The 24,953-nt window shown below is 48.7% G+C and overlaps 1 protein-coding gene across 1 annotated transcript in view; it reads left to right on the top strand.

Annotated features, from left to right (window-relative positions):
* The first annotated feature begins 2,729 nt into the window (after window positions 1–2,729).
* SLC6A1 (solute carrier family 6 (neurotransmitter transporter), member 1) overlaps window positions 2,730–24,953 on the top strand; it is a 25,099-nt gene continuing 2,875 nt past the window's right edge. The window contains exons 1-13 of the mRNA XM_009694802.1: window positions 2,730–2,970; window positions 8,147–8,278; window positions 8,974–9,074; window positions 11,640–11,749; window positions 12,146–12,278; window positions 13,493–13,627; window positions 15,477–15,580; window positions 15,890–16,014; window positions 16,845–16,957; window positions 22,383–22,514; window positions 23,245–23,347; window positions 23,768–23,868; window positions 24,645–24,812. Coding sequence (XP_009693104.1) covers window positions 2,730–2,970; window positions 8,147–8,278; window positions 8,974–9,074; window positions 11,640–11,749; window positions 12,146–12,278; window positions 13,493–13,627; window positions 15,477–15,580; window positions 15,890–16,014; window positions 16,845–16,957; window positions 22,383–22,514; window positions 23,245–23,347; window positions 23,768–23,868; window positions 24,645–24,812 — 1,698 coding nt within the window. The remainder of the gene's footprint in view (window positions 2,971–8,146; window positions 8,279–8,973; window positions 9,075–11,639; window positions 11,750–12,145; window positions 12,279–13,492; window positions 13,628–15,476; window positions 15,581–15,889; window positions 16,015–16,844; window positions 16,958–22,382; window positions 22,515–23,244; window positions 23,348–23,767; window positions 23,869–24,644; window positions 24,813–24,953) is intronic.

The raw sequence follows: 24,953 nt of genomic DNA, 5'->3' as shown, positions 1-24,953 counted from the left end.
AAAGAGCACAGGGAAAGCAGGATATATACACACTTTTTTAAGATAGCAGCTTACCTACTGTTTTTGTCTCAGAAAAAAAGTGAGTCAAAATGACTTCTGCTGAGCCTAATTTGTTATGTCTCCAGGCATAACTAATTATCATGACTTAGCCCAGCTCTGAATTCTTCCCAGGGGTTTTGGTGCTATTTCTTCTGTTTTGATTTATAAATTGTCTTTATTTTACTTTCCTCCTACATGTTCTGTATAAACTTTTTGCTCCCTGCCTTACTGAGGAGCCAGGCGCTGGTGTGACAGTGCTATCGCAAGGTGTAAGACAGAAAGGGGATCTGTTAACCAAAGCCTTTTCTTCGAGTGTTCAGCAATGCTTTCTTCTGGCATCTGCCTCATGGGCCATCTCAAATGGTCTCTTCTCCCCAGAAGGCATTTTTGTTCTGCTACTTACTTATGGGCTTGCCTGCAACCATCCTTGGGCTAGAGGAGTTGTGGGGCTTGGGGTTGGCTCCATAGCTCAGAGGGCTTTGGTTACAGCCTTCATCCCGCAGCAAGGAGTTTTCTGGCTTCTCCACTGACATACCAGAATGAATTACAGTTATTTTCTGGTTCAGCTGTTCCCTTCACAGTTGACACAGTTTTTCTAACCTCAGCAACAAATTCTGGGGGAGAAGGAAATCCATCTGCTCTAATCATGGGGTGTCAATTGTAGTAAGCAGGAGCCGATACTGCCATTGAGCCTGGGCTTGGGAGACCATCTCTGTTCAGGATGCTTTAGAAACGCTAGCAGCCCATGGGGCAAATGGGTACTGTTTGCTTAGGAGACAAGACTGCCAAGAGCAAGCAGCTCAAGTAAGGCCAGCTTTAACTGCTAGAGCATGCCACCTCTTCATTGCATTGCTTTGTTTCCTGATATATCCACTTGGGTGTTTTTGGTTTTTTTGGTTTTTGTTTGTTTTTTTTTAATGTTTGTTTTTTTAATGGGTGCATCTGAGAATGTTTTTGTCAACAGACTTCTCTGGGAGATTGTAGCACTGGTCACCCTTATGGCCCCTGGAGGACGCTTAAATTCGGCTCTATGTAAAATGGGCTGAGACCTGGGTGAGAGCCAACGCAATGCCAGTCCCAGACTGGGTCTTCTGCACTGGCTGAGGGCAGATGCTGAGGGGAGAGGGTAAAACCAGGAAAAGCAGGGAGCGATATTTCCTTGTAAGAGTCCCTCAACCTCCAACAACTTGCAGCTCAGGGATTTCCTGAACCACAGTGGTAGTTCCTGGTGGATTTTCCTTCCATTATTTTTCCTCTTAATTTCCTTTTTGAAGTCATGTAAACTCTTAGCATTCAGCATGTTCTGGGGTGGGGAGTCTCACTTGATAGCTGTGCATTTTGCGGAGTATCACCTTTTGCTATTTTTGAACCTACAACCTGCTGTCTTGATTTAATCTCCTGTGGTTCTTATGTCAGAAATGGTGAATACTCATATTCTATGACACTGATACATTTAGAGGCACCCATCAGTCACCTTTTCCACAGGATGATGGATCCTAGTTCATTTAGCCTTTCCTCACATGGAAGATGTTCCACATTTTTGAGCATCCTTTTGGCTCTCCTTCACACCTTTTTTCTGACTTTGCAATAGCTTCTGTAAGGGGAAGGGAGAACTGCACTTAGTTTTCAAGACATACGTGCAATATTGTTTTAGACACCAGTGTAATGACGTAGCCTGTTCTCGCTTTCTTTCTGAATTGTTTTGGTATGCTGGTTATATTTCTTAGGGGCTAAAATCAATGGAAATATTCATTAAATTTTTAGTCAGACTCATCCAAATAATCCTCAGGGCTTTGGAGTCCTGACTTAGCGGGATTTCAGTGGTTCACAGGCTGGCTATGGTCACTAGTGAGCATCATCTGAAAATACCTGATGATTACAATATCACATGCAGCGGAGTGCACAGGGAGGTGCTGAGCAGATCAGCAATTTCCTTGCCAGGCATTGCAGGTGCACAGCTGTGATCACGGCTCTGTCACTGCCATGACAGGGGATTAGGGCACAGGATTGCAATGTGGGGCATGTCCGTAGCGTAGGTCCTGTTGCAAAGCTACACAGTCACAGTCATCCATGGCTGGCTGGGCCACACGATCTCTCAGATGGCTCTGTGGCTGCTGCACTCAGTTTTGGGCCCCAGACCTGGGGGGCTGCGGCACCTCCGTCATGCCCTTCTCCACTGTTGCTCAGACATACTAGATGTATTTCTCTGCCTGGACTGCTCTGTGGTGGGTCACCCACAGGCTGTGGCTTCCTTGCATGCACACTGGACCTGGGGCTTTTCTTGCAGAGCGGGTGTTGGGATGAAGAGGAGGTAAGATGAGAGTTGAAGGGTTTGCTCTGTGCTGGTAACAACTAGGTCTGAGCCTGTTGTTAACAGTTTATGTGACCACGGCTCCTCAGAAGGGTGGCTGTGGAGTAAGGCAAGATTATCCTCCTTTTTCTCCCTGGAGAAAGCAGGGAGGCATGGATAGGCTGCCTTGATGTGCACCAGTCTATCCAGTGAGTCCACCTCAGACCCAGCAAGGCCCTCCCCTAAACCTGCTATACTGACACAGGGTACCTTCTTTCTCCACTTTCTCATCAGGAGCTTTGCCCAGCACTTCACATTTCATCCCTGCTTGGCCAGGGTGGAGACTGCCCTGCCTGCTCCTCCAGCCCCCAAGCAAGAGTGGCCGTACGTCTGAGTCACGATGGGCAAGATGGACAACACCTCCGTGGAGCTGAGCTCTCCCTCCGAGGTGAAGCAGGCAGCCCTGGAGGAGTCAGAGCCCATCGCCCTTGAGACCATGAGCACAAAGAAGAAGAAGAAGGAGATCCCAGACAGAGGATCCTGGAAGGGGAGATTTGACTTCTTGCTGTCCTGCGTGGGCTATGCTATTGGACTGGGCAACGTCTGGCGCTTCCCGTACCTCTGCGGCAAGAACGGAGGAGGTGAGAGAAATGCATGGTGCCTGCATTCATCCCTGAGCAGCCTTGTCCCCTGAACAGACTTCGGTTGGGTGTGGGTCTGGGCAAGCAGCTGGTCCTCTGGCTGAGAGGTCTCCTTCATGAGTTATTAAGATGCCTGGAGAGTAGCTCCCATGTTCTGTGGGCTTTACTAGCAAGTGCAGGTTGGGAAGAAGCAGGCCAAAGAAATATAACAAGAAGTTTGAGTTTTGTCAAGCTTCTGCAGTCCAAATTTGCAGGGCTACAGCAAAGAGTGTCTGGGACCTCATTTATTTACAAGAAGGGCTATGCACATAGGCACCCAGCTGAATGCTGGGGCATTCCCAGGGAAACCAGTTCATAATGGTGGGGTTTTCTCCTCAGTCTAGTGTATTCTCAAGGAGTAACAGTTTTGCATCTGAGCTTGGGTCACATGTTTGAGGAGTTTCGGTTAGGAGCTTTGCATGGACCATAGCAGGGCTGTGTAGACAGATATACAAGCATGCATACATATGAACATGTACACAGACACACGAGTGACATCATCTATGGAAGGAAATGAGCTTTGACTTACTACAGTGCTGTGAGAAGGGTTGCAGTTACCGTCTTCATCCTAATATTTGGAAAACAGGCCACAAGAGAAGAAGACACCTGGCAAAGGACTTCCAGTAACTGTGATGCCACTGGTAGTGGTGCCCTCCTCTGTGGATAGCTAACACCAGCTTTTTAAATTCTTTTTATTATTGCGCCACTACATCCTTTCCTTACCAGTCCTCAGCTGAGACTTTGGCAAACCATTGCAAGACTAGAGAAGGGCAGGCAGATGAGAAACAGTGCTGGGCTAGAAATTAAGACAACTGGGAGATCAGCTCCCTGCCCAGCTACAGACTTTCAGCATGTCTTGAATCAAGTCAGAAAGTACACTCTTGTGCCTTAGCTCCCCTCTAAAATGGTGCTATTTCTTCAGCCTTGGCAGGGAGATGCTTTTGTGGAGGGCAGTATGGGCTGCTTTGGTGTCAGTAGAGCAGAAGTTCTTTCTTTTCCCCACCCCATGCCCAGCTCCCCCATTGTTTGTGCCTGTTACTAAAATAACCTTCCCTCCCTCCTTGAAGAGCTGCTCACCTCTTTGAATCATGCCAGGCTTCCCACACAAGTCCAAACCCCTTTGCCTGACCTTTAAGGCTGTATATTTAATTTTAGTCTCGCCTGCTAGTCTTCCCATGTTGCTCTTTGCTTCCCTCTTAGCTTTTCACTGCCCAGAGTCCCTGTCCCCAGTGCCATGTTCATTCATGCTGTTCTGAAGGTCTCTTCTCATACTTCTTCTCCACAACTTTTTTCTTTTCCTTTTGTCTTGAATTCCCTTTTCAAAACCCACTTTGTCTTTGGCCTCATGACTTCTCTTTACATCAATATCCCACTTCTGCTGTCCATGCCATAGGCGGTGAAGGATGCTTTTCTGCTCCCACCTTTGCAAAGAGGAGAAGGGTCTAGCTCCCTGCAGCTGTCTGTCCATGTAGCTCCACGGCATTTAGGGGGATCTTGGCCCTTTCTCTGAAGCACATGGAGTGAGTCCCTGTGGGAGACCAGTTATCCATTTTGATAAGAAGATTTCTAATTCAGTATGTCATTTTGTGCAGAGGCGCGAGTGTGCAGCTGAGCTGGGTGAGGTTTATTGGAATCAGTGAGGTTACCTAGGGGAGCCTGTGCCACCATCACTGGAGCCACGGTGCAGGTCTGCCATTTTTATCTAGCCACACTCTGGCACCTGACTGCGCTAGCCCTCCTCATACAACGTAAGCCCCATGGCTAAGTCCCAGCAATGTTTTTTAGCCCAGTCTCTGCCCTGTGATTGCTGCGTCATCTCAAACACAGCAGATCCATGCTGCCCATGGCTCTGTCTCCTCACACATAAAGGTGGGCTTGACGATACCTGTAAGTAGATGAGGGACGTTTTGAAGCTAGAATCAATCCTATTTATAAAGTCAGCTGCAATCCCAGGACGAAGGGTGCTGTGGAGGTGTGGAGCACTATTATCAGCATTCGCAATGGCACACAGGGTGATCTCCGCCCTGGCAGCTGCAGGCACGCAGAGGGATCCACCGGCTGCAAGCAAAAATGCCAGACAGATGAAAAGCGGGAATTGGTACCTGCCTCCTCTCAAACACCCTGCTTCGCCTGCCAGTTCTTGCTGTTCGTGGCAGCCTGTATCACTCCTTCGTCTCACCCCTACCCGGTCTGGCTGTTCGCAGGCATGACTGTTCCTGCAGCCCGGCAGTAATGAGAAGCAAGTGGAGGCTGCTGATGCCGGAGACAGGCAGGAGAGCTGACGCACGAAAGCGTCACTGGGAGCCGATGTGGAGCAGCGAGGAAGGGTCGCACGGCATCTGATTCACAATCGGGTGGGCACCGTCTTGGCTCTGCCCCGACGGAGGTGCCTCCGGAGCAAAGCAGACTGTGGGTGGGACTCTAATTTTAGCGTCCTGCATGTGCGCTGCTGAGAGCACGGTCGTGTGGGCTGCTTCCATTACGCACAGGCAAATTGAACTGAATGGAAATATTGTCGTCTCGCTTACCGCTGTCACATTGTATTGGCTCACGGCTGATTTGCTCGGCATTGTAATCGGGAACATAATTAGGGGATATTCAGGCAGGATACGGCAGCCCAGCGCAAGGCCCATCCACTGCGGAGAGCAGGCTTTACCCAAAGTGATGCCTGGGCTCCCTGCTGGCTCTGCACACAGGTGAATGTGCTCAACTATGACTAACACTCCAGCCTCTACACCGATTTCTAACCTCATGCAGTCCTTCTGATGTCAACAGGATTTTACCGGACTCTAAATTGACTCTAAATGTGGCTCAGTAGGTGCTAAAAATTGTCTGTGAGATTCTGAGCTTGAATAACTTGAGAGAAGAACATTTCTTTAAATAAGCATCATGCATTTCTCATTTACATGTCGAGACTCCAAGCAATGGCATGTAACAGCTTGTAACGCTCAACTCTTGATTTGTAGGCAGTGTTTGCTGTTTTAAGGATTAATTATTATTCCTTGCTGTACGGCCTTAGGAGCTGGAGATGGCAGGCAGATTTGGGGCTGCACACTGAGTGCCAGGCACTGTGTGATCCTTCCCTGCCTCCAAGGACCAGCACCATCACCCCTTTGACCCACGGACTTTGGAGACAAGTTTGGGCTCTCCCCAGGTCATTCACAATGACTTGTAGCAGGCCCAGGAACTGAACCAGACATTTCAGCAGCCCATCCAGGGCCAGAGATTAAAGACCATCCCCTTTCTCTCTGTGCCAAGGATTTAGGCACAGGCATGCAAACTTTAGGTACAAATTTCAAAACTGAATTCCCCTTTGGCTGTACAGCACCTGGGGATGTTATCCATGCCTGCTTGGAGACCTGACCCTCCAGAGTGGCACTGCCATTGCCAACAGACTTCAGTTAAAGCTGTGGTCTGGTTTGTAGATTTTCCCGTATTCTAGAGGATTTTTGTCAAGCCAGGATAAATGACCCAGGTCTAAAAGTTTGTCTGTTTTTCTCTCAGTAGTCTAATAAAATCTTTCACCTACCAACCTTCCTGGCCTGCTGTAGATGAAAACGCAGGGTCACCAGGGCTGTGGCCAAATTTTGTTAGCTGCTTGCACAGAAGCAAGCAAGGCACTGTGACTACTGATAAGCTCAGTCTCCAAACTCTACAATGAAGCACAACGGTAGCAAGGCAGCATCCGTGTCCTCGGAGCAGACCCTGGCTTCCCCCAGGGCTCCTAAGGGGCTGGACCTTGCAGGCTGCGGTGGCTAGTGAGAGCAGAGAGGAGAATGCCAAGCGGGCAGTGCCTCTCCTGCAGCGATGCTCAAAGCTGGTTCCTCCTCCACACCAGGCTGCTGGTGAAGCCGAGAGCCTGTGCTTCCACGCCAGCTTGCGATTCAGGCTCATGGTCATCGAGCTGCTGGCCCGGAGCGTGTTTTCTCCCCGTCACCTGCTGCCAGCTCCTCTTGCACGCTGCCTCTGGCAGATTCCCAGGCTGGGTGCTGGCACCTGCCTCCCTCAGCTGGGCTCAGCTCCCTGCTTGGCAGGCAGGCGTCCCCAGCTGGGTGTCCCCTGAGCCAGCATCCCTGGCTGTGCCTTGCTGCTTCCCTGCCCTCAGAGAGCAGCTGCTGGAGCCTGGCTCTGCCAGGTGCAAGCTGGGCTGCAGCTCTCCAGAGTGGCTTTGCTTGCTGGCTCTGTGTTTGCTTTCCCACTAGTAACTGGAGAAGAAGACTCAGACTGACAGCTCAGCCCTCCAGCTAGTGCAGAAACCAGTGCTGTCCTGGACATGGCCAGCTGCTTCTGAGCAAACTGAGTGTGTCCTCTCTCTACCCAGCCATCATCTTCTGCAACAGTTTGTCCTCCTCAGGAATGATGGCATGATCCAGCACATGCACGAAAAAGCTGGAAAATGAGCTTTGTCCCAAGTTCTAGAAGTTGGGATGACCTGAACATGTCCAGCCTTCAAATCACATGGCGAGGCTCTCCTAATCTATTAGGTCTTCTAATAACAGGGTGCTAGTAATAGCTCCAGTGAATGGCTGCACTACCTTTCTAGTGATGAGATGATTCCATAGGGTTCATAGAGAAGTAGCAGGAATTTTAAGGGTAAAACCTAGAGCAAGGGTGGGGAAGTGTATAAAGCTGTCACAAGAGCAAATACAGTCTTAGCCACAGTTTCCTTCAAAGACTGAAATAGCTATAAAAAGAGAAAGTAGAGACCAATGCCAGATATTCCTGTGCCCTTTTCCCTCAAGGCGAAGAATTGAGAGCTGCTGCAGGCAAGACAGAAAACGTCAACAAGAACAAGTTACCAATGTCAGTACCAGGGCTTTTGGGTTCATTCTCAGATTGGGCTTAGCATTGCCTAAATATCTAACAATGAAGTGGGACTGGCATCCCATAGCTAGTGAAGCCAGTACATACATAGATATGACACATATATATCCATAGTGATAGGAACAGATAAGAGGAAGTCAGTGGGGATCTCAATGAGAGACCTACCAAACACACCAAATCCAGCTGCAAACTGTGGCCTTGGACCAAGTCTGCTCCTCATCACGTGGGTGCTGCAGAGCGAGAGACCGCAGCTGGAGGCATTTACTTCTTCAGAAAAGGGGGAGCCATCTGACATCATTGCTCCTTCTTTCAGGGGCCTTCCTCATCCCCTATTTCCTGACACTGGTGTTTGCTGGGATTCCTCTCTTCCTGCTGGAAACTGCTCTGGGCCAGTATACTTCTGTTGGCGGACTGGGAGTCTGGAAATTAGCACCCATGTTTAAAGGTACTGTACTGGAAGTTTGTGAAGGTGATGGCACGTAACTACAGACAAAAACCTTTTAATGGTTTGGGAAGAAAATCAGCAAATCCCTGGGGACTGGGATGGGGTAGCAAGTGAGGAGAGTTTTTTCCCGCTGTCTTTATCAAGCTGTCCTTGACCCTGGTGCCTGCAGTCACTAACATCACTGTGCTCTCTTCAAGCAGTCTTGCATGGTGACAAGGCACTTTTTATGAGCAGCAGAGACTGCGATGGAGAGGCTTTGGTTGCAAAAGACCTGCCCCAAGCCTTCCTGTGTAGGCTTAGTTTAATTGCATGGGAAGGGTGTAGATAGGGGACATTAACCTGTTGCTGTGTCTGGAGTAACTGCATTCTGGAAACTAGTGGTAATTTAGAAATGTCTTGGATGTGGGAAATAGCAATTCTGCCAGGGAAGTGACCGGATCCTGTTTTCATGGAGCTCTGTCCCTAAAGTACCTGTAGCATCCTGAAAGGTAGCACTGCTCAGCCAGTGGAAATGGGTGGGTGAGAGATGTGAGGGAACGACCCCTCCACGCTGCTCACAGTACAACTGTAACACACCCTGCATTGATGAGCTGATTTGCTTTTTCTGGCTCTGCCACAAAACTTGCTGTGGTGCCCGTGAGCTCAGTTGGGTACCGGCGACCTGGATTGATGCTGCTCTCTGCCTTCATTCGCAGGAGTGGGGCTGGCAGCTGTGGTTCTCTCCTTCTGGCTGAACATCTACTACATTGTCATCATAGCCTGGGCTCTCTACTATCTCTTCAACTCTTTCACTGCGGTGAGTCACAGAGGTGTCTAGGGCATGGCATTGGCTGTGTTCTGGGTCCTTACTCCCTGCTTTATGGGGGGTGAGTTGTTTATGCCACAAAACATGCACTAGCTGCTTGTAGTTTGTACAAAGAGCCTTTGTCAGCACCGTGCTGGACCATTCCCAAAGAGGTTCATCAGCCCTGGAGGAAGCTGTGTAGTGCTGGCGGGTACTGATGCTTGTCCTCTGGAGAGGATGGTCGTTTGGAAGGGATGGTCCCATCTCCTCTCTGGGAACTGTTCCCCACTCACATCAGTCTTTAAAATTCACTCTGTGTCTCTGTTGTATTTCTACAGCTGTGCGAATCTGAGAGCTGCACACTTCCACGACTGGTTTTGTCACAGCATGTTCTTATGACCCAGAACTCAATCCTGACCTTAATTAGTCCTCATTTACGCTTCTCTTGATAAATGAAATCCTAGGGATTTTTTCTGCTGGGGAAATGATTCAGAAAGCATTTAGACATCTGCTTGTGACTATCCCTTAGCATGTGCTTTAGCCTTGTGGTTTATGCTGGGTTCCTCTCCTATAGCAGGGTCTTTTACCATACAAGGTTAGAATCATGCCTCACATTCACTTCTTGGTAGCTGAATGATTTATTTCAGCCCAGCAGCTGAGAAGACCTCCCTTAACTCTCTGAGCAACCTGCAGCCTTAAAGACATCAACCCTGTGGTTCAATGGGATCTTTTTCCATTTCGTTTACACATAACCTTAAAATGCTGTTATGAAGGCTGTACATTCAGTTTCGCTTTTGTTTGATGAAAAATTTCAAGTATCTATCAAGACTTCTGCTAAAATAGTCTGTTTGGTATTCCCAGCTGGCCTTCTACCACCAATACCCACTGTAGGCTTCTGGGTCCAGACCAAAATTGTCAGTCATGGATGATTAGGAGCACCCTCGGGGGATTCCCAAATGAACAAAAGTCTACAGAACCCATCCCAATTACACCCTGGGTAGGATGCGTCTTAGGATGAAGCTTTGGTACATTCAAGTGTCACAGACCTGATTGGTGACAGTGCTCGTGTCTACACAGGCAGCTCCAGGTGTTTGGCTCAAGGCCTTTACTTTTACCAGAGATAATTCCCGATTCCCAAAAGGAGTCAAGGTGCAAATAAAAAAGCTAGGCTGATGGCTGTCCCCTGTCCCTCCTAGATTTGACTAGGAGTATTTTGAACCTGAATAGGAGCCCAGCTTTCCTTCTGCAGTTTCTGTCCTCTGAAATTCAGAGGAAATGGAGCAGCAACAAACCATCCCCCTGCCTGCCCCTCCTTATCAGAGCTGCACATCATCTCTCATGTGCAAACCTCTTGGTCGAAGGGCTGCTGTGCAGCGCTGCTTGAGCCATTGCATTTGCTTCAGTGCAATTAGCAAGTCCACAAGGAAATCACTGGGTGGGCACAAACAGCCTGGGTGGCCACCGGGGTGTCCCCACCTGCCCCTCCCATTGCCCTTCTGCCAAGCCAGTGTGCATGTTAGGGGATATCATCTGCTGGAGAGAACTGACTTAGGTGGGGGGTGAAGGCAGCACTTAAAGACACTGATGCCACAAAGCACTTAAAACACAGATAATATTTCTAAAGGGGTCTATGTTCATGGATGAATAGGAATGGATACAAACATCTCCTTAAAGCTTTCTTGAGCTGGAGCCTGAGGTCTTATCTGCAGAGGGAAATCATCCAGAGTAGCTGTTCTGCATTTATATACATGCACTGCATTCCAGAAATGAGATTGCTGCACATGGAGACGTATCTGAGCCGCTCTTGTTGGGCTCCCTCGGCCGTGGCACTACACGGCATGGGTGAGTTGCCCTGCTTGCTTTCACAGCCCCTGATGCTGTGGTTTCATTGCTTGCAGCACCAGAGCTGATTGTATTAAATCTGTAGCGGTGTGCTGCTGTCACACTACTACCTATGGTGTAAAGATCTCCCAGGAATGCCTTTGTGCTGCTTATAATCGGGGCAGGAGGCAGCATGAAATAGCTACTGTGCTTTACATTTACTCCTGGGCGTATGTTACAGTAGTTTATTCCTGTAGACAAACCGTTAGGCCCCATTCCCAATGCCATATTGCTTTTTAAGCATTGAAGCTTGATATAAATGAAAGATAAGAAACAAATCAGCATCTTTGTGCAGTAAATTCCAACCACTTCTTGAGTGACGCTAGCCAAAAGCTGTAATGATTATAAGCACAGTATCCCCCGGTAGCTATTTTAATTAGTAGCTATTAATTACTGACAATTAATTGGAAATGGCTTTCTATCTGGGGAATTACTAACATTTTACTGGAGCTACAGCATTGCCCTAATCACATTGTGACATTGTTTCCTGGAAAACCCATGTCATAATTTATCTTTATTTTGGAAAATAGTTTCAGGCTTTTGGCTGCAAGGGTCCTGCCCATCCAGAGGAGACACCCATCATCTTTGCAAAAAAACATGGGGTTTCAGTTTAAAAGAAGTCAAATTTCACTTCTTGCCACTGCCTTTGGGAGATGTCACATTAATGATAACTCTGCTGTCCTTGTGCTGGCACAGGACCTGCCATGGCAGAGCTGTGGGAATGCCTGGAACACCGACCGCTGCTTCTCCAACTACTCCCTGGACGACACCACCAACCTCACCAGTGCTGTCACCGAGTTCTGGGAGTACGTCCACAGCCTGCCTACACCAGGTTTCTTCCCCTCGCCACGGCCATTGCACCTGCTTGCCGTGGCCATGCCCACCGGCACCTTTCCTTGGGTAGCCTCAGCAAGAGGGCATCAGAGCCAGCTGTTGGCTGGGGTGGGCATGGGTATGGGCATGGGCATGGTCATGCGGTGAGCTGTGCAGCCGCAGGTCAGATGGATAGAGAGGATAACAGCCTCTCCGCCTCTCTTCTCCTTCCTTTATCCCATCACCACAAGCCTCAGGTCCCTCTAGGGTTTTGCAGGCTCTCGTGCTGTCTGTATCTGGCCCTTTGCCCTCCAGCTGCCTCTGGGATCCCCGATCTCTCTGCCCCCAAGGGTCGGATGTCCCCTTAACGCAAGCTCTCCCACCCCTAGGAGAAACATGCACCAGATGTCCGGGGGCCTGGGGGAGCCCGGCACCATCCGCTGGCCTCTGGCCGGCACACTGGCCCTGGCCTGGCTGCTGGTCTACTTCTCCATCTGGAAGGGCGTGGAGTGGACGGGCAAGGTACGGTGTGAGGACTGGGTGTTTCAGTGCCGCCTCTCATTGCTGCGCTCGGGTCTCGGCTGTCGAAATGTCCTCTGGACTCAATTTTGTTTGAGTGCCTATAACTAAGGTTATGGTGTTTCGAGGCAGAATTGCGGTAGATGCTATTAAGTTCCTGACATTTACTTTTCACGGTTGTAAAAATTGCTACTGTGTTTATGGTAATTTTCGTTCTAAGCGTAGAGAATAGCTCTTCCCTGTAAAGTCACGGGTCTGAGCACTCAGTCTCTTTGGGAAGAGACTTGGGAAAATATTTTCAGAGATTGCTTACATTTCCTACCCCAGCACAGCCCTTTGAGAGACCGAGGCCTCTTCTAGGCTCCCCCTTTTGAAAATCATGGTCTCTTAAAATGCTGCTGGTGGAAAAAAAACTCACCACCTCCTTTGAAAATTTTCCTGCTCTCCTTTAGGTATTGGTGGGAGACCTTCAGATCAGAAGCATGCTGTTATTCACTGTGTAGCATTTCAGGCTAGCACAGCAGAAAGGTAATTGCTTAGTTTAGTGAAACAGCGATGCTGAGATACTGAGATGTGTTATTTAGAGCACAGCGTGGTGTAGTGGGACAATATTATGAAAGGAATGATCTAAAGGAGAGATCAGAAAGAAGCACTCCAGGCATAGGTCACCTAAGCTGTTAACTTCCCCACTGGCTCTCAAACAGGTTTTAGCTACGCAGCTGCAGCAAAGCCCTGGCGATTGCCCTTACGGGCCCTGTGATGAGGGATGGCACGTACCCGCGAGGCCCTGGAACAGTCCTGAAGAGAAAGCGGTGGAGTCAATACAACTGACGTTGCTTGATGCATTGAACTAGGGAAACACCAGCTTTAGCTCTGCAAAATAAGGATATGATGACTTAAAGGGATTACTTCTGTGGACTAAATTTATCCCTGTGCAATTCCCTTGTCTTTGGGCAATTCATCCACACTTTAGCATGCTACTTTTGTGATTAGTGCGTCCTTGCATGTCATTGGCAGGGAGAAAGCTCAAACAGCCAGAAACATTATTAGCACGTCAACAGGAGATGGAAAAAGCAAGGAAATGCTGCAGAAAGTGGCTGTGCGCAGGGAGCCCATCCCCCTCGCAGAGGGGCTCGTCGGACGCAATGCCACCGTGGGTAGGAACGCTCCTGGGCAGTGGTGGGCTGATGGCTTCTCTCCCATGGTGTCTTTCGCAGGTGGTGTATTTCTCAGCCACCTACCCCTACTTCATGCTTTTCATCCTCTTCTTCCGGGGAGTCACGCTGCCAGGAGCCAAGGAGGGAATCCTTTTCTACCTCACGCCCGACTTCAGAAAGCTCTCTGAATCCGAGGTTTGTAGCCTAGTGAGGAAAGCTCTTACCTTTCGGTTGTCTCTGCATTAGTCTTCCTCAGGCACTTCCCTTGAATATTTTAAGTATTAAAAAAATACTGGAATGATTCCCTGTTCAAACAGTCACGACTCTCACAGGCTGAGACAAAGCTGAAGGGCAGGCACTTCAGGGGTGGAAATCTGCACAGCAGCTCTGTTTTACTCCAGCTGTGTTATCCATAGGGACAGGGGGTTCAGAAATTACCCCACAAAGGGAACTCCCCTCTGAGCTGGGAATGTCTCATTTCACCGACTGTCCCAGGGCTGGTGATTTGGTCTTGATCTGGTGGTCCCAAAGAAAGAACAATGTGGTGGTGCTGGCATGGGGGCCTCAGAAGCAGCACACGCACAACAGTACACACAGCAACAATCTTTGGATGTGCTTAAATAATGAGTGGTGGCCAGTAACGTTGCCTTGGTCGGTGGCAGCACAGAGAGGACCCAGGAGGAGGACAGAGACTTGCAAAGGCAAAGATTTTCAGGACACACAGACTCTGCCTTTTGCAGCAGTGATGCTCCCGTGGCTCTGGAGTCACCAGTCATGTGTGAATGGGGACAACTGGACACCCATCATTTCCTGAGGGGTCCCAAGGATCCCTCCCGCAGGACACTCACTGTAACTGTACTGCCTGCTGCATTGGCTCTAATGCTGGAAACAGGGCTCTCAAGACCAGAAGAGTTATTTAAATATTGTGCAATTAAGAAACCAAGAGTCTGCCCTTTTTTCTTGTGCCTTCTTAAGGCACTGGGACCAGCTTTGCAAGCTGTCCTCTGCCATTATTTGCACAAGAAACTCCATGTTGGAAAATCAAAGACACGCTAGTGGAAGTGGAGTGGAGGGGGTGAGCACGGGCTGTGGGTCTCCAAGGGGAGCAGCACCCCTTGGGGGGCAGCTGTGAGAAAGCAAGCACACACACAAATTCAGATGATACTCGAGTCCTTTCTGACCTGCATAAGGAGCTGAGGGACACGATTCAGGAAACAGGATGCATGATCCTTCCTCCATCCCCATCCATCCCTGGAAGCAGCCTCAAGCCACAGGTTTCAGAGGGCTGGGGATGTACGTCTGGTGCTGGGCCAGGCTGCCCTCTTGATGCACTTGCCACGTGGGAAGGATGCAAGCCCCCTGCTCCTCTTCCTCCTCCTCTTCCTCAGGGAGGCATTGCTCTCTAGCAGGGTCCCTCCTGACACTGCAAGCAGGAGAGTCATATGCCACATCCCCGACCCGGTGCCCTGTGTTAAAGGCCCCCCGGCAGCACCGTTCCCCTGGGGGGATGCGCAGGGGCTCTGCTGACCCCACGCAGCTGCAGGATGCACAGTGGCTCCAGGAGGCAGCGTGCTCCAGCCATGGCTGTGCAAAACAAATGCACAGCATCACCGCCCCGCAGGCGAAACAGGGCTGCACCAGCCATTAACATGACTCTCCTCTCTGCCTGCACCATCTCTGAGCCCTACCTTACCCTGGAAATAGGTATGCAGAAAGGCATGGAAAAAAGTCTGTCTTCATACACATTCAGCCTGGTTGGCAGTAACACAGCTACAGGTTTCAAGGTGGCTCCTGTGACATTTCTAGCCACTGGCCCTAACATTTCCTTGGAGATTGGGTCAGCAGCCACCATTGCAGGCTCCCACGGTCCTAGTGACTGAGTGCCCTCAGGTCCTGACCACCCCAGTGGTCTGTACGGCCAAGTCCACAGCCCCACGGTCTGCATCCAGCCCCCTCGCTAGCCCTGCTCTGAGTTGCTGCAGGAGATGTGCCTGCAGCATGGAGTTCCTCCCGCCACACTCCTCTCCTGGCTCCTTCTCCGCAGGTCTGGATGGATGCAGCCACGCAGATCTTCTTCTCTTACGGCCTGGGGCTGGGGTCCCTGATCGCTCTGGGGAGCTACAACTCTTTCCACAACAACGTCTACAGGTCTGTTGGGTTTTTTCCAGCCTCCTGCATGATGGGGAGTGCTCACAGGTGAGGTAGGGGATCACGGTGAGTCTGGGGTACCTGACCTCTGATGTCCTCTTGCTGGCAACACACAGCCCAGGATCACGCTGTGATGGGCGTAGCGCGGCTGTCGCACCAGCAGGACACTTAACATGTCACCTGCGCAACCTCTCCAAGGCACAGGAACTGCTCTTGGAAGGGCTTGGTCTTTTGTTTACCCCATCCTTTGCTCCTGGCCTCTTGGTAGGGACCTGCAGGTGGTTTCTTTTCTTTCTTTCTCTCTTCCAGAGACTCCATTATTGTCTGCTGTATAAACTCCACCACAAGCATATTTGCTGGATTTGTTATTTTCTCTATTGTTGGCTTCATGTCACACATCACGAAGAAGTCGATTTCAGAGCTGGCTTCCTCAGGTAAGCAGAAACCTAGGTTCAAATGCAACAGCAACCTTTGAGAGCAATTTGTCAGTGAGCATGGGATGCTCCCAGGCCTTTCCTGACAGGGACCTAAGTGTGCAACCCTCTTTGCACGCCCTCCCACCAAGATGGGTCTCAGGCACCTGTGGCTGATGTTCATCGCACCCTGGCTGCACAGGACACCTCCACCTGCTTATAGTGCTCACCTTCTTTTAGTCCTGTAGTTTTATGTGCTTTTGCTGCAGTGAAATATTTAGGCCATTTGCTTTCTGAAACATTCCTATGGAGAATAGATACTGTCTATGTTTTCAGCAGACGTGATCAAAGTTTGGAGACCCTTTTCCATGCAAAATTTTGAAATTGTAATCTCAGAATAATTTTTTAACCAAGATGGGACTGTGATTTTTCACACAAAGACATATTTTGAAATTGCTGTCTTCCCAGGGAAAGCTTTTATCTCAAGAAACAGCATTTTGTGATAGAAAAAAAAAAAAAGACATCAGGAAAGTTATAACCAGCTCTGAATATCAGTTTATTTTTCTAGCAAAAAGTGCTCCATTTGGTAGCAATAATCTGATGACTTTCTTGCTTGCAGGAAGAGAAAAGGCAAAGTGTTTCTCCAGTCATTCCTGCCTCCCCATCCTAGCCCTGTGCAGCCCACTGAGTTGGTGTGTCACAGGCAAAGGCTCAGGTGTTTCTAGCTCCTATATTAAATAGCTGCAATTCTTGGCCATGATAGTTGTCTCTCTGTTCAACTGTGGCCCTTAGCTCAGACTTCCCATCAAATGCTTTGTAAACATGTGTTCATCCCTCTTTTCATTACACAGGCCCTGGACTGGCTTTCCTCGCCTACCCACAGGTTGTCACACAGCTGCCCCTATCCCCGCTCTGGTCAATCCTCTTCTTCTCCATGCTGATGATGTTGGGTCTGGATAGTCAGGTGAGATGATCCAGGGACAAAGTGGGGTAAGATACAAAGATATCTTCAGATACGATGACAGTGTCCCCTTCTGCACCTTAGGACAGTGCTGAGCAGGGTCTTTTCTTACTCTTCATGGTGAAATGCAGCTGCATGAAACAAAACCTCCCGTGTAGTCATCACCTCTGTGCTCTTCCCTAACATAGGCCTATACTGCAAGTGTGGTGGTATGTGACCACTACCCATGGCACCAGTCCTTGTCCTTCTGCCAATTAAAAATAAGAGTAATGACCAGCTTCCAGCAGCCCAGCAGAACCAGTCAGCCTTTTAAGACAATCACCACTTCCCCGTAGGAGGAGAGGATCTTTGGAAAGGTTTTCTCTGTTCAGAACAATTTTTGGCCATAGTGAAGTCCTGGTGCTGCTGCGTTGGCACAGCATTTCCCCATCTTGCTGGGTGACTCTGGCAGCTGAGCTCACAGGCTCTAAGTAGAGCTAGCAGGAAACTATCCCTGGCAAAATACTTTTGGGCAAGGGGAAAAGGAGAAAGACTTCTTTCAAGTAATAACTGCTTTGTTCTTGTAAGACATGATTTCCCTCCACCCCCGAAACAGGTATGTGAAATAAGGGAAATCAGTTTTAAAACTGCTTCATTTCGTGCCTGCATGGCAATAGTTTGTGGTCATGGCAGCTCTCTTGGTACTTTGTGAGAAGCTCAGTTTGGATACTTCGGATTTTCTTATTGTGTCACCTTGATCAAACTCCATTTCTGGTGAGGCAAGAAAATGTCATTACTTTGGCTTACTTTCATAGGTTAGGGTAGAAAGTCTCAATCTTCTCTACTCCCTGGAGCTGGGAGGAGCATCTCTGCAGAAGGTACCAGTCTCCAGCCAGCCCCAGTACTCTGGTGCAGTATTGACAGGTTGCGCTGAGAAAAGCGGTGATGCGGTGTTTGAATTCGGGCTCTCGCATGGTGTGAAGATGGTGGTTTGATGCAGCGTTTCAGCATTGTTGTTGGTAACAAAAGTGGCCCTGAAGAGAGCTGAAGCTCCTTGGTCTGGTTCATAGAAGAGCAGGGGCAGATCCTGGTAGAAGGAGGAGACGTGCCTTGGAAAGTCTGGTGCCTGGGTATCCTGACTGCTTTGCCATCAGATAAGTCTTACAAGATGTTTGAGGGAGAAGCAGCTGGGTGCAGCAAAAGGTCTCTGCCCTGCCCCCTTCAGAGCCCTCACAAAACAAAAACAAAATCATGGTCTTTGTGTTTTTACAAGCGGTGATATCTTTTTTCTGACAATTTAGTGTACAAGTAGCTACCCAGTGAAGCAGTGAACTGCAGCGTGTCTCCCTTTTGAGTGCATCAAAACCAAAGGCTCCTTCAAAAGCCTGTGCCTGGTCTGTCACATCCTCCCCTGTGCCTGTGTGCTCTTTCCTTGCAGTGCAAACTGCCAGTACAAAATGGATGCTCTCTTGGATTACAGGTAGCGTTCATAAACCTAGATCGAGTTCATAATCAGACTCAGACCTATTCCTGAAATGTCACACCTGGTTTCGAGGAAAATCTCATCTGGTTTTCAATTATAGCACATCCCCATAAACACATCATAAAGCTCGTGTCTGCATTACCACAGACATTATTTGGCAAATAATTTCAAATAACCACTAAATGTTCCAAAAGAAGCTACATTTATAGAAAAAAAATTACTCTCCATGGATTATTCACTCAGCACTGGTAAATAGTTTGAGACATGACAATAAGCCCTCTAAGCACTGCGTGGAATTTATTTGCTGCACTTGCTTCTGAAATACCACTTGAAATTCTCCAAGTCCCTTCTGACAGCTAGTCTCGGAGGGCATGCAGTCCATGGGGGGCTATCATTGCCTGCAGGATCCGGGGGGGAACAAAACATCAAAAGAAAAACAAGCTTTTAAAAAAGCACGGATAAATACATGTGAAGAAGCTTTCTGTCTGCATGATGGAACTCTGATTCAATCAAACACACTATTAACAACATGACAGCTTATGTGTATAAAACAAATAACATAGGCTGCAACAATGGCTGCAATTGCACATGCATTTTGAAGCATCCAGTTTAAAAAAAAAAAAAAGAAAAAGAAAAAAAAGAGATGGTTTTGCTATGTGCTGATTAATTATTATTTGTGTTATTTACAGATGGGGAGCAGCCATTTTTCATTTGGGTCAGCAGCGCAGTCCATGAGGCATGGCAGGGCCACAGGGCATTTCTTGCACCCTGCACCCCAAGGGCTGCCGGGCTGGGGCTGCCCCTTGTCACCAGCCTGTAGGCACGGGTCTGTAGGCACAGCAGGGATGCTCAGGAGCCCAGCTAGCCAAGGAAGGTCGGGCTGAGATCTAGGTTTGTGACGCAGCAACAAGACCCAACCCCTTAACGATGATGGGAGTAGGTTCACCCATGTCCATTAGCTTCGATAGCGAGTCTTCTGCAGTTGCAGCACAGCTACATCTGCCTCTTTCTGCCAGGGTGCTCATCTCATCTGCAGTTACTTGAACAGGATGAATGACCTATATTGATAGGCACGCGCCTCACTCCTCTGCCCCCACTTGCCGCTCGTGTGCCTTAATGTTCACTCTGTCTCTGATCCATCCGGGTTCTCGTTCTCTTGTGTCCAGACCCTCTTGCATAATATGCTAATGCTTTCTTTTAACCTACCAGTTTCCAGGTCAGGCATTTTTGTCCTCAGGGGAGCTAGCAAGCCTTGTGATTGCAAGCCTGCGTCTGTCCCATGTGAGGCTGCCTCTCACAGGTTCATTCATGAGGATTTCCAGCTGCCAGCAGTGAGACCCACTGTCATGGCTCTGTGCTGCACATCTGGCAGCTGTGGTCAAACTCCCCACGGGCCCATGGCTCCCAGTCTGGATGCTCTGCATGGCCAAGGAAGGAATAGCAAGGGCTAACACTGGGAGGGTGGGAGAGAGACTTTCCTTCAGACCGAGGTGCCACCTGTATTGACTCCCAAGCCCAGATTATCGAACCCATTAACTTCTGTAATGATTAAGCCCCTGAAAGGGAAAAAGAGCAAAGGAGAGAAGTGGATGGAAATAAAATATTTAGGAGAGAAACAATATCATGGGATGAGGCATGAGGAAGAACAGAAAAATTGCAGCTGGAGATGGTGAGAAAAATTGAATTTTTTGGAAAGCAGACTAAAGAGTGTGCGTGTGTGTGTGTCTACAAGTGCACACACAGGGCAAAGGTGAGAAGAGGAGGCATCACAATGACAAGATCCTCACTCCTGAAAGCAGCATGCTTTCACTCAGGTGCCTACTTATCTTCTGTGAGCACCTAAGGTTGGGTATGCAAGCCAGGAGCTGTGGACCCCACGCCAGCCAGGGAGCTGCAGTCCCCCGGGCTGGAAAGGTGAGCCTCCTCCAGGCTGCATCACCTCCAAAGCCTGAGGCTAGCAAGAGGCAATTTTCAGTAAATGGTATGAAGGCCATTGCCTGTTGTATGGCTAGAAAAAGCCATGTGCCACCATTTGGTTCCCCACCTCATCCATTACACAGCTGCTTAATTTTGATAGGAAGCAAAGAGATTTCAACTCACTTCATAGCCCTGTTCCTCATCACCCATCTCCCTGTCTTTCCCTCTGTGCTTTCCATGACTTTGATCCATCTTCCTGCACCAAAGGGCTGTCAGTTTTACTCACTCCCATTATCTGAGGCATTTTTTTCTTCACTTCTTCTCCACTGGACACCCCCCACATCCACCCTCTGACCCTGACCACCCCTGGCTCCCCTCAGAACCCCTTTCCCTCTCTGCCTTGCCTGGTGCCAGACTGCCTGGCCCTGCCTATGGCTCCGGCAGCGCCTGACCATGCATCCACGTGGAAGGAATAGCTTTCGACAGTGTTTTTTGTGTCATGTTGGCTCTTCACACTGTGGTGCCAGCTCAGTCCTGACTTTTCCAGACAATGAGATAGGTGGGATGGTGTGAAGAGCTCACTGTCAATGAGTATAAAGGCATCTTAACCCATGCCCGAATGGCAAAAGATGCTTTAATAGCACTTGTGTCCAAGATAAAAGGCTTAGCTCATTAAAATTTTGAGTTGAAACAGTTGAGCTTTGATGCTTTGGGAATACCGGCTTTCTGCACTGCACTGTGTGGATATAAAACCCTAGGCAGAAACATCACTCTTTACCTCACTCTGTCCCACATGGAAGCCAGGCCCAGCAGTGTGCAAGCTCTTCCACTGTTTCTGCCCAGCTATAGGCATGGCTCAGACTTCCCACTTTTCTTGCATACATCTTTCCAGCCCTCTGCTGCTCTTTTATGTCAGTGTACCTTTACCTCCACCTCTACTCTACATATTTTTTCTTCTTGTCTCCTTATTCAAAGCTGAACCTAAAAATGCCAGCACTTTCTAGAGCGCTTTCCCAGGGACAAGGGGGTCCCTGACATCCAAGAGCAATGAAACCTCTTTGATTTTCATTACACTGGCTTGTACACTTACCAAGGGTAATCAGGGAAGCTAGAAACTTGCTGCCCTCATAAGCTTCCCAGGATTTTGGCTAGAGGCATGATGTGCTATCTGAGAGCTGCATGATACCAGTGGTTCCTGGGAGTGAGATATAAAAGTGAATCTCACAATTTATCAAGAAACAGGAGGGAAGGATGTACTTCACATATATACAGTCAAACTGTCCTCATACCATAGGGCAGAACTAGTAGGAAAACTGATTTGAAGGTAACAGTCCTGGGGAGTTCTTTGTGTGTCATGATGCAGACCATGCAGACCATGCACTGTGCCTGGTATAGCACTGCACAGGCCATCCAGGTGTTTTCAGCTCTAGAAAGACCATGCGCTCCGAGGATGGGCTTTAATGCACTACATGCATTTAATGTAGTGTGCTTGAAAAAGTGAAATAAAGTCAAAGACTGGGTAGCCAGAGATGTTGTAATTATGCACATGTATGTGAGACTGGGCAGTGGGTAATACAGCTCCTTAATGAGTGTTTTAGATCATTGAACAGCACAAGCGCTGTTGCAATAGACTGAGAAGAGCACACATGGGAAAGGAAGAGCAAGCAAAGACCAGTACGTGTCCCAGCAGCAGAGAGACAGACGGACGGACAGATGCTCAGCTGTGACAGAGAGCCTGGCAGTGGGGGGGAGCAGGGCAGTGGTGGGGAGGCCCTAGAGAGTTTGGGGGAAGAAAGAGGAGGTTTTCCATGGGAGGCAAAAGGCAGAGATTTATCTCGGCTAATTTTAGGTATTTACCCCTGGTGCCTTTAGCTTCCTCTATATTCAGTGGAGGGAGAGAGGCATTTTCAGAAGATGGTTCAGACCAACTTTGTGCAGAGGTGCCTCTTTTTCTAGTGTCTGCAGAGAGCACAGAGTAAAATGTTGCTGGAGGTGACGTCAGGCTAAGATACTTATGTATGTGTCCTCAGCATATACCTTTTCCCGTAGTTCTGCACTGTGGAAGGGTTCATTACAGCCCTGATGGACGAATATCCTCATCTCCTGCGAGCCAGGAAGAAGGTCTTCATTGCAGTAGTCTGTTTCATCTCTTATCTCATTGGATTCTCCAACATCACTCAGGTACAAATAGCCATGCTCGTACCTCCATTCGTGGCACCTTTCTAGTCACTCTGGCATAGCACAGCAGCACCATAAGCTTTGGAAGAAGTGACGGCATCACTAGGAGCCATCCTAACGCTGGATAAATGGGCTTGCTCATCACTGCTACATCTCAGGTGACTTAGGATGTCTCCATAATTTTTACTGCCATCCTGTTGTCAGTCAGACTTGGTTTTTTGCTATTTGCAATAAAGGCTCAAGCCAACAGAACTCAAGCTGAGGCAACACTTGGTGCAAAGGGTTAAAATAACATAAGGAAGACCAGTCTGCTGGGGCTGTGAACCTCTGGAGCTGAAGCCAAGGCTCACGTGTGTGGAGGTTAGGGCTGAGTGGTCTGAATACCATTTGTGGGGCACTGTAGGTTCATAAGGAGCCAAGGCAGTAAAACTCCTGGGGGGGCAGAGCAGGCTAAATTAAGTGACTCCATCTAAAGCAGAAAAGTAACAAATCCTGGTGAATCTCTGCTTTTCTCCTCACCCTTGGCCATGCCTGAACAGGCTGGCTAATTGTCTGCAAGAGCACATCAGTTTTGCTGCTGGACTTCAGTGGAAACATTGCAATGCTGGCTCTACTGTCCAAGGAAATTAACATTAAAGCCAGCAGATGCAGATAGCAGCAATTCAAGAAACTACCCGATATTGTCAACCATAATCTATAACTAAACTCCTTGACCCTGGTTTTGTCTCCTCAGGGTGGCATTTATGTCTTCAAGCTGTTTGACTACTACTCAGCCAGTGGCATGTGTCTTCTCTTTCTTGTCTTCTTTGAGACCATCTCAATTTCTTGGTGTTATGGTAAGCACAAAAGACCTTGCTCCTTTGTTTTCTCCATGGGCACAGTGAGTTATTTCAGAAGCCTCCCATAGGGAAGCCAATGAAAACTTTGCAACTGAAAATAGCTTAGGCTGATAACTCCAGAAAATCAGGAGCAGAAGGCTGTCATCTCACTTCTCCAGGCCACCACAAAGACCTCTGCACAAACTGGCAGATGCCTAGGGTCCTGCCCTCTGGTCCTTCAAGAGGACACCAGGAACATGGAAGCTGCTAGCACGAATTTGCTTGTGTGTCCCCATACCCCATCCCTTCCAGATAATGCTTCTCATGCCACAGCACTGTCACCCTCTTGCTGTGGCTGGCCTGTGCTGTGTCATGAGAAGAGGTGATAGCCATAGTGCTGAGATGGGATTTTTTTTCAACGCTCATTTCTTCTTGTAGGTGTGAACAAATTTTACAGGAACATTGAAGAAATGATTGGCTACAAACCTTGCATCTGGTGGAAGATCTGCTGGGCCTTCTTCACTCCTCTTGTCTGCCTGGTAAGACCTGGGGCATCCTGTCTGCAGGAGTGGATCCAGAAGGGCCTCTTAGTTTGGATGGGCTGTAGGGGAAACACTAAGTTCTTGACCCAGTATAGGTCTGATGCAAGGTGGTCCTAGGCAGACTTGAGACGGATAAAGTAATACAGGAGCCTCTTTCACTCTGCCTGCTGGAAATCACCCGTGAGAAAACCTCTAGGTGATTGTTCTAATCTAAAGGAGGCCATCAGTTTTTCATTCTTCTTTCTGAGATGCCAAAAGATAAGCAAATAATTTACTGTTTTAAAAAGCTATTATTGGTTCTGGGGAAGGCTCTCAGCTACTCTAGCTTCAGCCTTAGCCCCTGATACGCTTGTCAGAGAAAAAGCTATCAGCAAACGCAGTATAACTGACTGCGGAACAGTTTTGCCTTTGCTGGTTCCTGCACTTCCAGCGGCAGTAGTACAGGGAATGGTGTGAGAAAGCCAGTGACAGGAAGCTGAAGGCTCCTGAGGCCAGCTGTGAGGATGCTGTTAACTTGCTTAGGAGCTGGTGTGGGGGCACTGCTTGTCTGAGGAGCCTAGTGAAGAAGGAAATCAGGGATATTCCATTTGCTGCTATATATATAGGATAATAAATTATATGAAATTACCACTTGGTGGGCTGAGAGCATCTGGACTAGTTTAAGGAGTTATTGGGTTGCTGTAAGACCGTTGGGAGTGAAGAGGATAGTGAATGGATGGACAAAACCTGATTTTGCGCACCTTCACCTGTGATGGCTGGTGCTCTTTCCCCAGGGCGTGTTCTTCTTCAGTGTGGTGGAAATGACCCCTCTGACACTGGGAAAATACATTTATCCTGCGTGGGGACAAGGCATTGGTTGGCTTATGGCTCTGTCCTCCATGGTACTGATTCCAGGGTACATGCTATACTGTTTCTTCACCTCAACGGGGACTCTTCGGCAGGTATGAACAGCTTCACCACTCCTCTTCTGCTCTCTGCTTAGAGTAAGCCCTGCACTGAACTAAGCCTAAGAAGAACCAAGCAGATTCTGCTCTGACAAAGCCATCAGAGTACTCCAGGTTGGTGCTGCAGAAGCTCTGTGC

This window comes from Cariama cristata, unplaced genomic scaffold, assembly GCF_000690535.1.
Source record: "Cariama cristata isolate BGI_N322 unplaced genomic scaffold, ASM69053v1 scaffold21472, whole genome shotgun sequence".
Taxonomy (NCBI): domain Eukaryota; kingdom Metazoa; phylum Chordata; class Aves; order Cariamiformes; family Cariamidae; genus Cariama; species Cariama cristata.
The sequence above is the reverse complement of the archived record's forward strand: the minus strand, read 5'-3'. Positions and strand labels throughout refer to the sequence as shown.